Consider the following 14,759-nt stretch of genomic DNA (forward strand, 5'->3'; position numbering starts at 1 on the left):
TGCTTACTTCAGGAAGGATATTCTGGCTTTGGAGGCAGTGCAGAGAAAGTTCACAGGGTTCATTGTGGTGATGGGGTTAGTCTATGAGGAGAGATCTATACTCTCTGGAATTCAGGGAAATGAAAGGGAAGAAACATAAAATTTTGAAAGGGATAAATAAGATGAAGGCAGGAGGTAAGTGAGACCAGAACTGAAATTTGCATCAAGATTCGGAGGAATAGATTTAAAACAGAGAGACATGAACATATGGAATTCTCTGCCTAAGGAAGCAGTAGGGGCTACCTCATTAAGTGTAATTAAGACACCGATGGATTTTTTGCATAATAGGAAGTTTAGAGTTCTAAGGAAAAGGCAGGTAGATGGAACTGCTGTGAGCACAGCTAGATCAGCCATGAGATAATTGAATGATGAAACAGGCTTGACAGGCCAGATGACCTTCTCCTCCTATTTTTTTTCTTATCAACATCATCTTCTCAAGTATTGCCCACATCACATAAATAGATTGTCTAAGAAACCAATGGTATGTTGGTCTTTATCTTAAGGGCAAGCAAACAAATGGGAGTGAGTCATTTAGTTCTCCAGTGGTTGGATCTACCAATAGTAATGTGTGTGTTGGTAACTAAGATTCTTGAAGGGTATATCAACTTTCAATCAAAGTGTAAGGTTCACAATGACAACTGGCTTTAGGATTAAATTACAAACACAAATTGTGCTAACTTTAAGTTTAGAAGAATGATCTGTAAAGGTGTTCAAAAATTGAGTTCAGCATCACAGAAATGGGCCTTTTAGCCCACCATTTTCCCATCTATACTGATTCTATTTGTGTACATTAGAGCTACAGGACCCTTCTGCTGGTGGACTTCAGCACAAAGAAGTGTTATTTTAAAAATAACACTAAGCTATTAAAGTAAGAAATCTGAAAAAATACATATTCACACATATGACAGAGGAGCTTTTAGGGATGAATTGTGGAGTCTAAACTTTGTCTTTGATTACTGGTGCTGAACTTGAGGAATTGAATAACAAGGAACGTGTTCAATTTTAGCACCACCAACCTATAACTAGTTTTGTCTTGGATTTTCATTGGTTGAGGTTTCAAAGTATAAAGACGACAACTGACTTAAAGTTGACTGTGAACTCTTAGAATGCCAGACCAAGCTTGAAAAAATGGTGCCTGGCCTGGTGAGTTCCTCCAGCATTGTGTGTGTGTGTTGCTTGGATTTCCAGCATCTGCAGATTTTCTCATTTGTGAATGACCTACTTTAGGTTTCCAGACTATGATCGTGCCTAAATTAAAGCAAGTCAATCCATTTGGCACGATGTGAGAGGGTCGTAGATTCAAATCCACACCAACAACATACAAAAAAAAACCTCATTAAATTTTTTTTTGATTTATTCCACCACAAAACAAGCCATTTAAAGAACAATCCAGACGTTCATGGCATTTCCAAATTTCCTTTGTCTTCACAGGAACCAGTGGCTCATGCTAGCTATCTAAAATTAAATGACTCCCCATTTGTAATCAGGCCTGAGCTTGTCTTTTTCATTTATGTGACAGAGTTAAGCAATTCAGTTACAATAAAAGATTTATTGAAGCTACAAAGACATGTGATAGTGAATTTCCATTTCTCAGGTTTGATTATTTTCTTAGTGAAATGAGAATAGATACACGTCCTCGAATGTTATTTGAAGAAAACAAAATAGGAATCACTTCTTAATATGAACAATTTTTCTTTATATTTTTATTGAAGTGATGAAAAGGGCAAACTGAAAGATACAGCTCCGGGGGAGGCACTTGGAGAGAAACATTTTCCAGGTACCTCAGATGACTCATTTTCTACTGCAATCTCATCCTTTGGAACCTTCCATTCATTGAAAAAATGTTTTATGTTAGACATAAAAAATCTGCACTTAGAAATTGTAGGAACATGAAAATTTGTTACTGTTAAAGAGAATGTTAGATAAGGTGTGAAAGCATAGAGGGGATGAGTCAAGTGACAAGCCACATAAATAAGCAGCAGTTACATGTTAAAAATTGGGAATTGGGTATTTAAATAAAATGTCAAATGGAGCAGAGATGCAGAAAGCATTTGTGAAACTGGTCAGATGATTAAAGTAATAGTGCCTTTAAATTATTATGTGTTCTTATCTATAATTAAAAAGGCAACAATATAATGTTGCCTTTTGGTGTACCCAAGTTGGCGTGGTCCTTCATTGATTCTGCTATGCTTATTATTTTACAGATTTATTTAGGGTGTGTGCAAGAAAATGGATCTCAGGGTTGTATATGGCAACTGATATGTTTTCTGATAATAAATTTACTTTGAACTTTGGTTTTCAAGACCTTGGGCTGTCAATGGAATATTTTGTAAGCTTTGTTATCTCCATTATAAGTACACAGTAGTGCATTGGGATGTTGGTAAAAATACCAAATGAGATAGCAAGCAACTTGAAAAATGTAAGTTTTAGTATTAAGAGAAGGGTTAATTTTATGTTTGAGTACAGTAAAACTCAATAATTTGAAACCCTTGGTTATGGTCTAACAGATTATCCAGACCACAGATATTCCTCTTAATAATCCAATATTTTTCAGATGTTACATTATAGTATAACTTTTATAGTAGACATGTGACATCAAAGAAGCTGCCAGAAACAAAACCAAGGGAGTTTGCAGAACAGGGCCCCAGTGGGTTAAAGAGAGTGTGAAAACTGTGGCACTAGTGAGTTTAAAAGGAGTCCTGGAAACAGTGCTGTGGTGTCTTCAAAGAAATGCACATTAATTCAAAGGAAGTGTGGTAATTGGGGCCCTAGTGCATTTAAAGAGAGCCTAAGGAAATAAACCTGGTGAACTAGATGTTGAACCATCAGGAGTCGTGAACAATGACATATCCAGTTAGCTTGACTATAGTGGAAGATTGTTTCTAATGCAGTGGCAATTGGGTAAGAAGTATGGAATATTGGCATAGTAAGAGTTGCCGGCTCAGAGTGCTGGTGACTTGCATTCAATCCTGAACTCTTCTGTTGTCTCTGGAGTTTGTACTTTCTATCTATCACCATGTGGGCTTCCTCTATGAACTCCATTTTCCTCTCTCATCCCAAAGGTGTACATATTGGAAGGTTAAATTGGCTCTAATATGTATGTGTATGTTGGAATCTGGGGAGAATTGATGGGAATATGGAGAGAATAACATATAGGGACAATTAGTAGGAGAATGGGATTGCTTTGTGATCTGGCACAAACTTGATGGAATGCCTAACTTCCTGTGTCATAGAGGACTATAGACCAAAAAGCCAGACTAAAGGACAATTTCCAAAAAAGACGTTAAAATGAAGAGGGTTGAAGGTAAGAGATCAAGAATGAACTGAGTGATTTGTGAGATGAAAAACATTAGTACAAACGAGATGTGTCAAATAATCTGGGATAGTCCTATGAAGTCATATGGGAATGTGAGAGTTTTGTTGTATATGCATTGCTATTCTATAGAAATAAATAGTAGTGCTCTTTGATCAGGTTGTTCTGGATTGGCTAACTCTTGGCTGACGATATAAGTTTTCCCGAATTTGGAGTTTGTAGTTTTCAATAACTGCTTTAGTTGAAAAATAATGACATCAAAAGATATAAAGACTTGACAATTATGTCCTTTCCATCTATAGATAAGTGTTAGTACATTTCAGAACATACCTTCATGCATAGTAAGTTCAGCTTTGTTATGTGCACATTTGCAATAAATGTTGATTTCTTTCAGATTTGGAATATGAACATTTGGAACATGATTTGGAAATCATTGTCATTAACCAGTTTCATCAGAAATTTGGTCCAGCAGTAAGTTCATTTATACAATATTATTGATTTTTCTTTTGAAAACAAAGAGGTGTTAAATCTAATTGAATACAAAGTGGTTGTGCTACATTCAGCACTGATTATGTTGAAGGTGATCTACACTGTTATCTGTACTAATTAGAAGAATCTGGAAAAGTTTGTCTGTTCTGGAGTACAAACCTCCCTTGGAGTTTTGCTATTACTAAGGAACCTTCATTATTCAGGCATCTTGGTCAGAACACCATTATTTATTAAATTTTCAACCTTGAAGGTAAGCATGTAGGTGCGTGCTTAACTTTGAAGGATATCAGGGTTAAGCATGATTTGTTGTTTATGCTACCTGCATACTTCCCATTTGGAGTCTTAAGATAGTGATCATGTCTAATAATACTGGCTGTCATTTGTTTTTACTGCCTTGACCATTTTCACCTCTGTATTGCTGAAATCAAAGGTTATCAGACAGCATTTCACATTTTCTACACTAACCTATGCAATATTGCAGTGAGATAAGAGGTCAACTGGTTGAGGCTGTTGAATGTTTTTTTTTTGGCAAAATCTGTCAGAATTTATGTGTATATCTATTTAATTTTCTTTTCATCTCTTTCACCTATCCATGGTGTTTTCTCTAAGAATGTATCTCATAACTCTGCCTTCACTTTGAAAGTCTAACTGATTGCTTGAAAACCCATTAAGACTTCCCAATGCATTGCCAACACTGATAATTGATTCCATTGTTTTCCCATCCTATCAGAAAAATAAGCTTACATTTCTGTTCATTTGCTCAAAATTTGTAACTAATTCTGTCAATAAAGCTAATCTTGGACTCACAATCAAATATTAAATAGGTTTCATCATTGATCACTTTTCCTCTTTTTTTTAAATATACACGAAAGAAAACACAAGTTAAAGTAGAACTCTGATCATGCACTGTCTGACTGTTTGAAAATCCCAATGTTTCTGCATCAGGCCCACTAGGTGGTGTTTGCCGTATACTATACCTTCCCACTTGTTGGGGCCCTGGTTCCCTCACTCACTGGAGTTGTACTTTTCTTCTCCTTTGTATAGCCTTGGTTTACAGATGAATCAGGAATTCATGCACTGAGCAAAAGAATTATCAGCCATTTGACTCTCAGCTGTACATACACAGATACTATATAATTGATGAACTCCTGAATTAAAAATGGTTATTTATAAGAGCCACACAGCACACAAGCAGGCTCATTGACCTACCAAATCTGAGTCTACCATCAAGTACTCATTTCCACTAATCCTGCGCCATTTATTCCCCACTATATTCAGATCATTTACCACCCCCCCCCATTCAACCACTCATCTGCACACTAGAGACAATTAAGAGTAACTGTTTAACTACCTGAGAAACTAAATCTCAGTTAACTGAGAAAGTGGATCTCAGCGTAATGTATGGTGACACTTTCGTACTTTGATGATAAGTTTACTTTAAACCAGCCCACACACCTTTGGGATATGGGAGAGATAAACTAGAGCACCTTGACAAAGTTGCATAAAGATGGAGAGAAGATTCAACTCCTCACAGCACCAAAAACCTATTATCTGTACTATTATACTACCTGGTTTATCTTGTTGGTGGAAATGCTCTATAATGGAAATATAATTCAGGATTTCAAATGCAGATGAGCTTTGGGATATAAAGTGATTGTTACAATCCAGTCCATGTCTTTTATAGAAAGTAGGCCACCATGATAAGTTCTGGTGACGTTCAAAGTAAATATATTATCAAAAGTACATGTACATCATATACAACCCTGAGATTCATTTTCTTGCAGATATGCTCAATAAATCTATAGAACAATAACCATAACAGGATCAATAAAAGACCATCCCATTTGGTCCTTCAACCCGAGTGCAGAAGACAACTAAAACTACGCAAATATAAAAAGAAAGAATTAATAATCAATTAATTAATTAATTAAGAAAAAAAGAAAGAAAGAAGGAATAAAGTATCAAGAACATTGAGATGAAGAGTCCGTGAAAGTGAGTCCATCAGTTGTAGCTGTCTATGAACCTGGTGATGTGAGTCTGGCAGCAGCGAGAAGAGGACATGTCCTGGGTGGTGGGGGTTCCTGATGAAGGATGCTGCTTTTCTGCAACAGCAATTCATGTAAATGTGCTCAGTAGTTGAGAGAAGTCAGGAAAATGGGGGTTGAGATGGATACTAAATCAAACATGATGGAATGGTGGAGCAGACTTGAATGAATTGCCTGATTCTGCTCCTATATCTGTGGTCTTGTACTTCTACTCTGTCTCTGTCCAAAGCTACAGTAAAGTGCAGGGAGTTGTGGTCGCTGTCGCCAAAATGCTCACCCACTAAGAGATATGTTGCCTGGTCAGGTTCATTGCTTATTACCAGATGCAGTGTGGCCTCTTCTCATCAGCTTGTTATATTATATGTCCCAATCCCTTTCTGGACACATCTGGATCTGCTTCCAAATTTGTTACTGAGTATTAATTGTTGACCTTGCCAGTGATGCCCATGCTTTTGAAATAAAGAAGTTGCAATTTTATTTCATTAACAAAGTTAAAGGGCAGTAGCTCAAAATAACCAGGTTTTTCATTAGTGTATTTTTGTGGGAGTCAGTAGATTAGATTTACTCTATATTAATACAAAAGCCATCCACAAATTTCTTGAGGTAAGCTGCAATTGACTGAGGTGACTCATTTGCTCCTGTTTAAGCTTGCTGCACTGTTGCCTTGAAGATGTACTGAAGGACAAGGGGGCAGACCTGGCATGTATGTCATAAAACATGATTAGAGGGTGCCCTGAGAGTTCCTGTTTAATCTTGTCAATAAAAATAGATTACATTTGTATGGCGTCATTACATGGGATTTTCTACATGAGCAATTTGCATATAATAAGGTTATAGTTTAGTCAAAAGGATAGATTTCTGGTGAGGTAGATAGAGGAAAGGAATGTCTCAATGTAACACCGATGGCTGAAGTCTCTGCCATATTATGGTGAGGGAATGGGGGTGAGTAAGAGAAACTGAAAATCTGGAATTTTTTAGGGTAAAAGAAATGGTCTGGAAAAAGTGACATCTTGCAAGGGAATGAAATTAACCTAAAGGTTTTAAATCTGAGACTGGAGGGAATGGGGTGGATTATATTAATAGATTCAGATGAAAAAGAGGATAGCCCTCAGATGGAACATAAGTGCCCAAGCTGAATGATCTGTTTATGTGCTATGTAATCCCATAAACATAGAAGATCAATCAGTGCTCTGGATAAGTTGGTGTTTTATAGTAAGAGAGGATGATGTAGTGTTAAACATAGCTTGGAAAAGCAATAGCTCATTCAACCCCTTGAGTCTGCTTTGTCACTCGTTCATTTTAACTGAAGTTTTTACACCTTTAGTGTTTTCCATTGATGGCATTCCCTTACCAACACTGATATTTCATTTTTTTGTCCAATGTAAGAGACCAACTAACTCATTACTCTCAGAGTAATCCCATCATTAATTCCCCTTCTCTCACCCCCCCCCCACCCGCTTGATACTCTACTTGCCCATTGATATTAGGGTTAATTTACTGTAGCTGATTGATATACCAATCCAACATTTATTAGAGTGTGGGTTGTGGAACTGTTTGCTTCCTCATTTAATAGCAGAAAGATGTGAAAGCTGAGGATCCACAGACTTGTTGGGGACTATTTTAAGGAATAGTAATGTGTCCTTGCCAGTATTTATCCTCCAGTCAGCGTCACTGAGAAAAGCAGATAATCTGATTATTATCACATGGTTATTTTTAAGAATTCTCAGTGCATAATTTGGCTATTGCCTTTCTTACAGTACAGGAGTGGTTACATTTCAAAAATACTTCCTTAGTTGCAAATCATTTGAGAAGTTCTTGAAAAGCATAAAATAAAGGCAAAAATTTCACTTCAGAATAACTCAACCAGTCTTTCTGGAAAATGTTGCAGGTTAAGATAGCCTTTTAAGTGGATACTGATTTCTTGATTTCATTCTTGAATGGCTTTTCTCCTATTGTAACACTTGCATTCTTTGCTCTAACTTATCTCAGCAGAGTAAATATATTCTGTACTTTTTCAGCCACTGATTTTTCAGTAATTGATCTCCTGCTTACTCATCAAAGCTGAGGGTAAAAATCTGGAAATTATTTTAAAATATTTTTGAAAATTTATGAAGAAAATGCATGCATTTAAAATAATTAAATTTTTGATAAAACAAAACAACATGAATATATCTACCTCCTGTTTATTAATTAGCAATTTCTTGCCATCAAGCATCTTTTGAACTGCTTCAGGAGAGCCTGCAATTTCTCAGACTGCAGAGGTTCACAATAGAAGAGAAGTACTGGAACAATCAGCAGCACAGGCTCTGTCTCTAACTCTAGTACAGTCTCTGCAGAATGCCACAAGGTCATTCCAGTTATTTGAATGAATCTTTGATCACTGTCTCCTCTTTATAAACATATTGTGAAGCTGCATCTTGTATCTCAAAGTTACTGGGAGAAACTGAGATTGACATTGAGCTCAACCTTCATTACAGAATATTGTGACCTAATTACCACCCTAATTTCTTACTTAGGTGTTTGCAAAGATTAGGTATGTCATCTAAAATTTTGACAAACTTCTATAGATGTATGGTGAAGAACATATTGACTGATTGCGTCACAACCTGGTATGAAAACACCAATGCCCCTGAACGGAAGAGCTTACAAAAGATAGTGAAGATGGCCCTGTTCATCAAAGTCCTCCCCACCATCGAGAATACCTACACAGCGCTGTCTCAGGAGTGCAGCATCCATCATCAGGATCCCCCACCATCCAGGCCATGCTCTCTTCTTGCAACTACTATCAAGAAGATGGTACAGGAGCCCCATGACCTGCACCACCGGTTTCAGGAAGAGTTATTACCCCTCAGCCATCAGGCTCTTGAACCAAAGGGGATAAATTCACTGAATTTCACTCACTGCATCATTTAGTTCCCAATGAACTGGATTCACTTTCAAGGACTCTTCATCTCATGTTCTCTATTTAGTGCTTGTTTTTTATTATTATTTTTATTATTTCTTCTTTTCTCTTTTGTATTTAAATAGCTTATCATTTGCTTTTATTTTGGTCCATGCTGTTAGATGCTGTCTTTCATTGATTCTGTTGTGTTTCTCATATTTACTGTGACTGCCTGCCAAAAAATGAATCTCGGAGTTGTATACGGTGACGCACAGTGTGCTAAGAAGTTGTGCACCCTGTAGAATTTTCCCTATTTCTGCCTAAAAATTTATATGACATTAAAGGTGATCTTCAAGTAAGTCTTAAGCTAGATAAAGAGAACCCAATTATATAAATAACACAAAACATTATACTTGTTCATTTATTTATTGAGAAAAATGATCCAATGTTACATGTATTTATTGGAAAAAGTATGTTAACCTCTGGGGTAATGCCTTCTACAAAAGCTATTTGGAATCAGGTGTTCCATTCAGTGAGATGAGAGTGGAGGTATGGATTGTAGGGGTGCCCTGCCCTACAAGAAGACACAGTCAGGTTACTGGCAGAGCCTGCACTTCTCAAGAAAGATCTGTTCATGTGCACCACACCTCAATCAAAACAACTTTCAGAGGACCTTAGAAGAATTGTAAAGGCTGGTAAAGCTGGTAAAGGCTACAAAAGCATTTCTAAAGACCTGAGTGTTCATCAGTCTACAGTAAGAGGAATTGTCTACAAATGGAGGAAATTCAGTGCCGTTGCTACTCTTCCTAGGAGTGGGCATCCAGCAAAGATCGCACCAAGAACACAACGTGCAATGCCAAAGAAGGTAAGCAAAGAAACCAAGGGTAACAGCAAAAGACCAGAAGAAATCTCTGGAATTTGCTGAAGTTTCTGTTCATATGTCCACTATAAGAAATACGCCAAACAAGAATGTGTTCCTAGAAGGACACCATGGAGAAAACTACTGCACACCAAAAAAAAATTGCTGCATGTCTCAAGTTTGCAGAAAACCACCTGGATGTTCTACAGTGCTTCTGGGACAATTTTCTGTGGACAGGTGAGATGAAAGTTGCACTTTTTGGCAAAAATGCACAGAAGGGCACTGCACACCAACATCAAAACCTCATCTCACGTGTGAAGAATGGTGAAGGAGCATCATGGTGTGGGGCTGCTTTGCTGCCTCAGGGCCTCGACAGCTTGCAGTCACTGAGGGAACAATTAATTCAAAATTGTATCATGACATTTTACAGGAGACTGCCAGGGTGGTAGTCTAATCTGAAGCTTAATAGAAGGTGGATAATACAGCAAGACAGTGATCCAGAAGACGAGTAAATCAACAATAGAATAGTTTTAAAAAGAAGAAATCTCATGTTTTGGAATGGCCAAGTCAAAGTTCTGGCCTTAATCCTATACAAAAGTTATAGAAAGACCTGAAACAATCAGTTCATGCAAGGAAGCTCACCAGAGTTGAAGCAGTTTCATAAGGAAGAATGGCCTAAAGTTCCTCCTAGCTGAAGTGCAGGACTAATCAACAGTTACCGGAAATGTTTGGTTGAAGCTATTGCTGTACAAGGGGGTCACACCAGAAAACAAAGGTTCACATTCTTTTTCCAACAAATACATCAGAATCAGGTTTATTATCATCATGTGTCATGAAATTTATTAACTTAACATAATGTAATATTGGATTATTTTTCTCAATAAATAAATGAACAAGTATTAATGTTTTTGTTTATTTAATTGGGTTCTCTTTATCTAGTTTTAGGACTTGCGTGAAGATCTGATCACATTTTAGGTCACATGTAGAAACTCAGAATTCTACAGGGTTCACAAACTTTTGAGCACTACTATGTATTTTGATGTTTACTCTGAACTTTGAACTTTAAAATCTCATTTTGTTCAATGCTATAATGGTTTCCATCTCTCTATCTGCTCATTGCCACATTACCAACTTAATTAACTGTTCACTTATGCTCCAGCAGCAGAGGAGCTGAATCATTTATCTGTGCCTTTGTTTTCAAGCTTTCTTGTATACTCAAGTTTTCCATTCAATCAAAACTATCACCTGCATCCTAAGTCTGTCTCATTCATCCTTCACTTCCTCTATTTCCAGCGTACATTAGCTCCTGATCCATTAATCCTATCAATTTTTTAAAAAATCCTTGGTTTCAACCCAATTCCTGTCTGTAGCCTGCAAACCCTCACCCAGCACGATCTCTGCTCCTTTAATTCTGGTGTTTCATTCAGCCTGTTTTGAACCATTAACAGCTGCCTAGATGGTCTTTTGAATTTCTTCTCCATCTATTTGCCTCTCTCCCCTTTCAATATTCTTTTAAATCCTACATTCCTGGCAGATGTAATAGCAGGTTTCATCTATCCTTTTATCTTCTTTTATAGTTTGGTGTCAGATTTGTTTGATACAATTCCCATGAAAGCCTTTTTTTCCCTTGGTAGAGCTGGAAGAAAAAAGTATAACATGTTTGAGCAGCATTCTGCTGCACGAGAAGATGACAAGCACTTTGAATCTAGGCATTTTTTTATTGTCTGGAAATGTTTTGCAGTATGTTAGAACATCATTGTGTGGCCTCCCTCTAATAACATTAAAAAGATAACGCATGTGGGAGATAGATAAGAAATCCATGTCCAAATTACTTTTCAGGAAATTGATCAGTGCAGGTACTGATTAAAGTCTAATTGTAAGAACTGCTAAGGTAGCATCTTGGGTTTAGCACCTGAAAACCATTAAATTTCTCCTGAGTGCTCTTCCAGACAAGCCTCTCTTCTGCTGGAAAGCACTTGTTACTGACATAATGCTGCTCCTGCTCTGGAATTTAAGTCTGATATTAAGCTTGGCCAGAGGTTTCCTACTTATTAGGTTATGCAACACACAATGAGTAATGATCAAGTTGCTGAAGTTGTGTGGAGTGTATTAGTAGTGTGGTCACTCAAGTAAAGTATGATTTTCTTCCAAGAAGTTATTCCCTTAATGGAGAGTTTGTTAATGTGGGGAGGTTGATGCATGGGCAGCCACCACACGGTCCTTGACAGATAGTCCAGTGGCACGGCGTGTGAGACAACTGAGGTTTCTTCATTGCTTCAGCATCCTCCACCTTCACTGCTCATCTTCCACCAACTCCACCATTGAGATCTTGGTTGAATTGATCATTGTTTGGAACCTCCCTCTTGACCTTACCGCTATGGGTGACTCTACCAGGAGCTAAGCTCCAGACGGCTCACACTTGGGAAACACAACTAACTCCTCCTTGTCCAGGGAGAAAGGAGTGTATTATAGTGCCCCAACCTTGGATTTGTGGAAAACTGTTGAATCTCGTCTTGAGAAAGTAAACAACCTTGTGCCATTAACTTTCTGTTAGAACTCGGCTGGATTAGTTGGTATATGTACAGTGACTCTGCAAGTAGTTCAGCTGTGTTTTGGTTCCAATCATCCAGGTTTGTTCTTGATCTTCATGACCACTTGAGTTTCCTTCCGCATCCCAAAGGTGCACAGGTTGGTGAGTTAATTAACCCTTAAAATATGGCTGATGGAGGAATTGGTAGGGTCAATGGGCACATGTGAAAGGAAAGGTTACACGAAAATGTAGGGAAATGGCATTGAATTTCTTTGAGAAGTAGCATAGAATAGATGGGTCAAATGTTGTCCTGCATTATAAAGAAGTAAAGCATATGAGTAAAGGTGTAAGAAGCCTTTAAAGTCTTGGCTATCCCTTATCACACAAGATCTTTCTTTCTTTTTCAATCTTTTTATTAATGTCAACATGATAAGATTAGTACATAGATAATGGAATTACAAACTTACAAAATTAAAATGAACATAAAAGGATACACAAGCAGTAAGTACAATATAGTTAAGTCTTCCCAAATCATGAATGATACAAATGTCATATAAATGAAACAAAAAAACTAAGTAATTCATGTTGAAAAAAACAGAAAAGAGAAAAAGGAAAAAAAATCTTAATACCCTAAGAAAAACTAAACTAACAAACTAACCACTAACTATTAAGAAAAAAAAAGAAGGAAAGAAGAAAAAAAATGGGCTGTTCATAGTATCTATAAAAAAAATTACAAAATCATCAGTGTCCACAACTCCAATCCTCTCAACATATATATATATATAATCAAAACCGGAAAAACAAATAGGATTAGAACAGGGTCAAATTACATAATGTGAAAATATTGAGTAAATGGCCTCCAAATCTTTTCAAATTTAATAGAAGGGTCATAAATGACACTTCTAATTTTCTCCAAATTTAGACATAACATAGTTTGAGAAAACCAATGAAATACGGTAGGGGGATTAATTTCTTTCCAATTCAACAAAATAGATCTTCTAGCCATTAATGGAAGAAATGCAATCATCCGACAAGCAGAAGAAGATAAATGGATTAACTCCATCATTGGTAAACCAAAGATTGCAGTAATAGGATGAGGTTGTAAATCAATGTTCAATACCATGGAAATAATATCAAAAATGTCTTTCCAATATTTTTTCAAAAGCGGACATAACCAAAACATATGAGTTAAAGATGCTATCTCAGAATGACATCTGTCACATTTAGGATTTATATGGAAATAAAAACGAGCCAATTTATCCTTGGACATATGAGCCCTGTGCACAACTTTAAACTGTATCAATGAATGCTTAGCACATATAGATGATAAATTAACTAATTGAAGAATTTTATCCCAATTCTCAATAGGGATAGTAAAGTTCTCTTTCCCAATCATTTTTAATCTTATAAAAGGCCTCTGAATGTATTTTCATAATTATATTGTAAACATTTGATATTACACCTTTCTGAAAAGGAATTAGTTCTAACAATTTCTCCAAAATACCCGAAGAATCAAGATTTGTAAAGGTAGGAAGTACAGTGTTTAAGAAATTCCTAATCTGTAAATATCTAAAAAAAATGAGATCTGGGCAAATTATATTTATTAGATAATTGTTCAAAAGACATAAAACAATTATCCAAAAATAGATCAGAAAATCGTAGTATTCCTTTAGTCTTCCAAGCTGAATAAGCTTGGTCTATAATAGAAGGATGAAAAAAGAAATTGGATACAATAGGAATAGTTAAAACAAATTGATTCAACCCAAAAAAATTCCGAAATTGAAACCATATACGTAAAGTGTGTTTGACTATCGGATTGTCAATTCGTTTATGCAATTTAGAAAGAGCAAAGGGAAGAGAAGTCCCTAAAATAGAACCCAATGAAAATCCTTGTACAGATTTAGTTTCCAGATTTACCCAATGAGGGCTAGGAGATAAATCCCAATCCCTTAACCAACATTTCCAATATCGAATATTAACTGCCCAATAATAAAATCTAAAATTAGGCAATGCCAATCCACCTTCCTTCCTTGCCTTCTGTAAATATCTTTTACCTAATCTAGGATTTTTGTTCTGCCATATACATGTTGCGGATTTCATACAGTCGCCCCCAGAAGAACACAAATATGAAGCATTCAAGACGCTGCTCATTGGGACCTTTGGCCTCTCACGGCGTGAGCGGGGTGCCCGCCTGCTTCACCTGGACGGTTTGGGAGACAGACTGCCATCAGCATTGATGAACGAGATGCTGTCCCTGGCTGACGGACACAAGCCCTGACTCATTTTTGAGCAAGCGTTCCTGGAGCAACTGCCCGAGGACATACATCTGCTGCTGGCCGACGCAGATTTCAGCGACTCCCGGAAGGTGGCGGCCCGGGCAGACGTGCTGTGGAAAGCCAAGAGGGAGGTCGTGGCATCCGTCGGTCAGATTACCAGGCCACGTGCCCAACAGTAGACCAGACCAGGCCCGGCAGGGGGGCACGCACAACACAGAGGCAGGAGTGAGGAGGCCAGTGGACAGTGGTGTTTCTACCACCAGCGGTGGGGCACAAAAGCCCGCCGTTGTCACCGGCCCTGCCAGGGCCAGGGCCAGCTGCCGCTAA

General features: G+C 37.4%; 1 protein-coding gene across 4 annotated transcripts in view; it reads left to right on the forward strand.

Moving 5' to 3' along the window:
- The window catches only part of exd1 (exonuclease 3'-5' domain containing 1), a 124,801-nt gene that overhangs the window by 65,120 nt on the left and 44,922 nt on the right, over positions 1 to 14,759 (forward strand). For all 4 annotated transcript variants that reach the window (XM_059952892.1, XM_059952882.1, XM_059952900.1 and 1 more), the window contains 2 exons: positions 1,752 to 1,816; positions 3,747 to 3,823. In XM_059952892.1, coding sequence (XP_059808875.1) covers positions 1,752 to 1,816; positions 3,747 to 3,823 — 142 coding nt within the window. The remainder of the gene's footprint in view (positions 1 to 1,751; positions 1,817 to 3,746; positions 3,824 to 14,759) is intronic.

This window comes from Hypanus sabinus, chromosome 2 (genome assembly GCF_030144855.1).
Source record: "Hypanus sabinus isolate sHypSab1 chromosome 2, sHypSab1.hap1, whole genome shotgun sequence".
Classification (NCBI taxonomy): domain Eukaryota; kingdom Metazoa; phylum Chordata; class Chondrichthyes; order Myliobatiformes; family Dasyatidae; genus Hypanus; species Hypanus sabinus.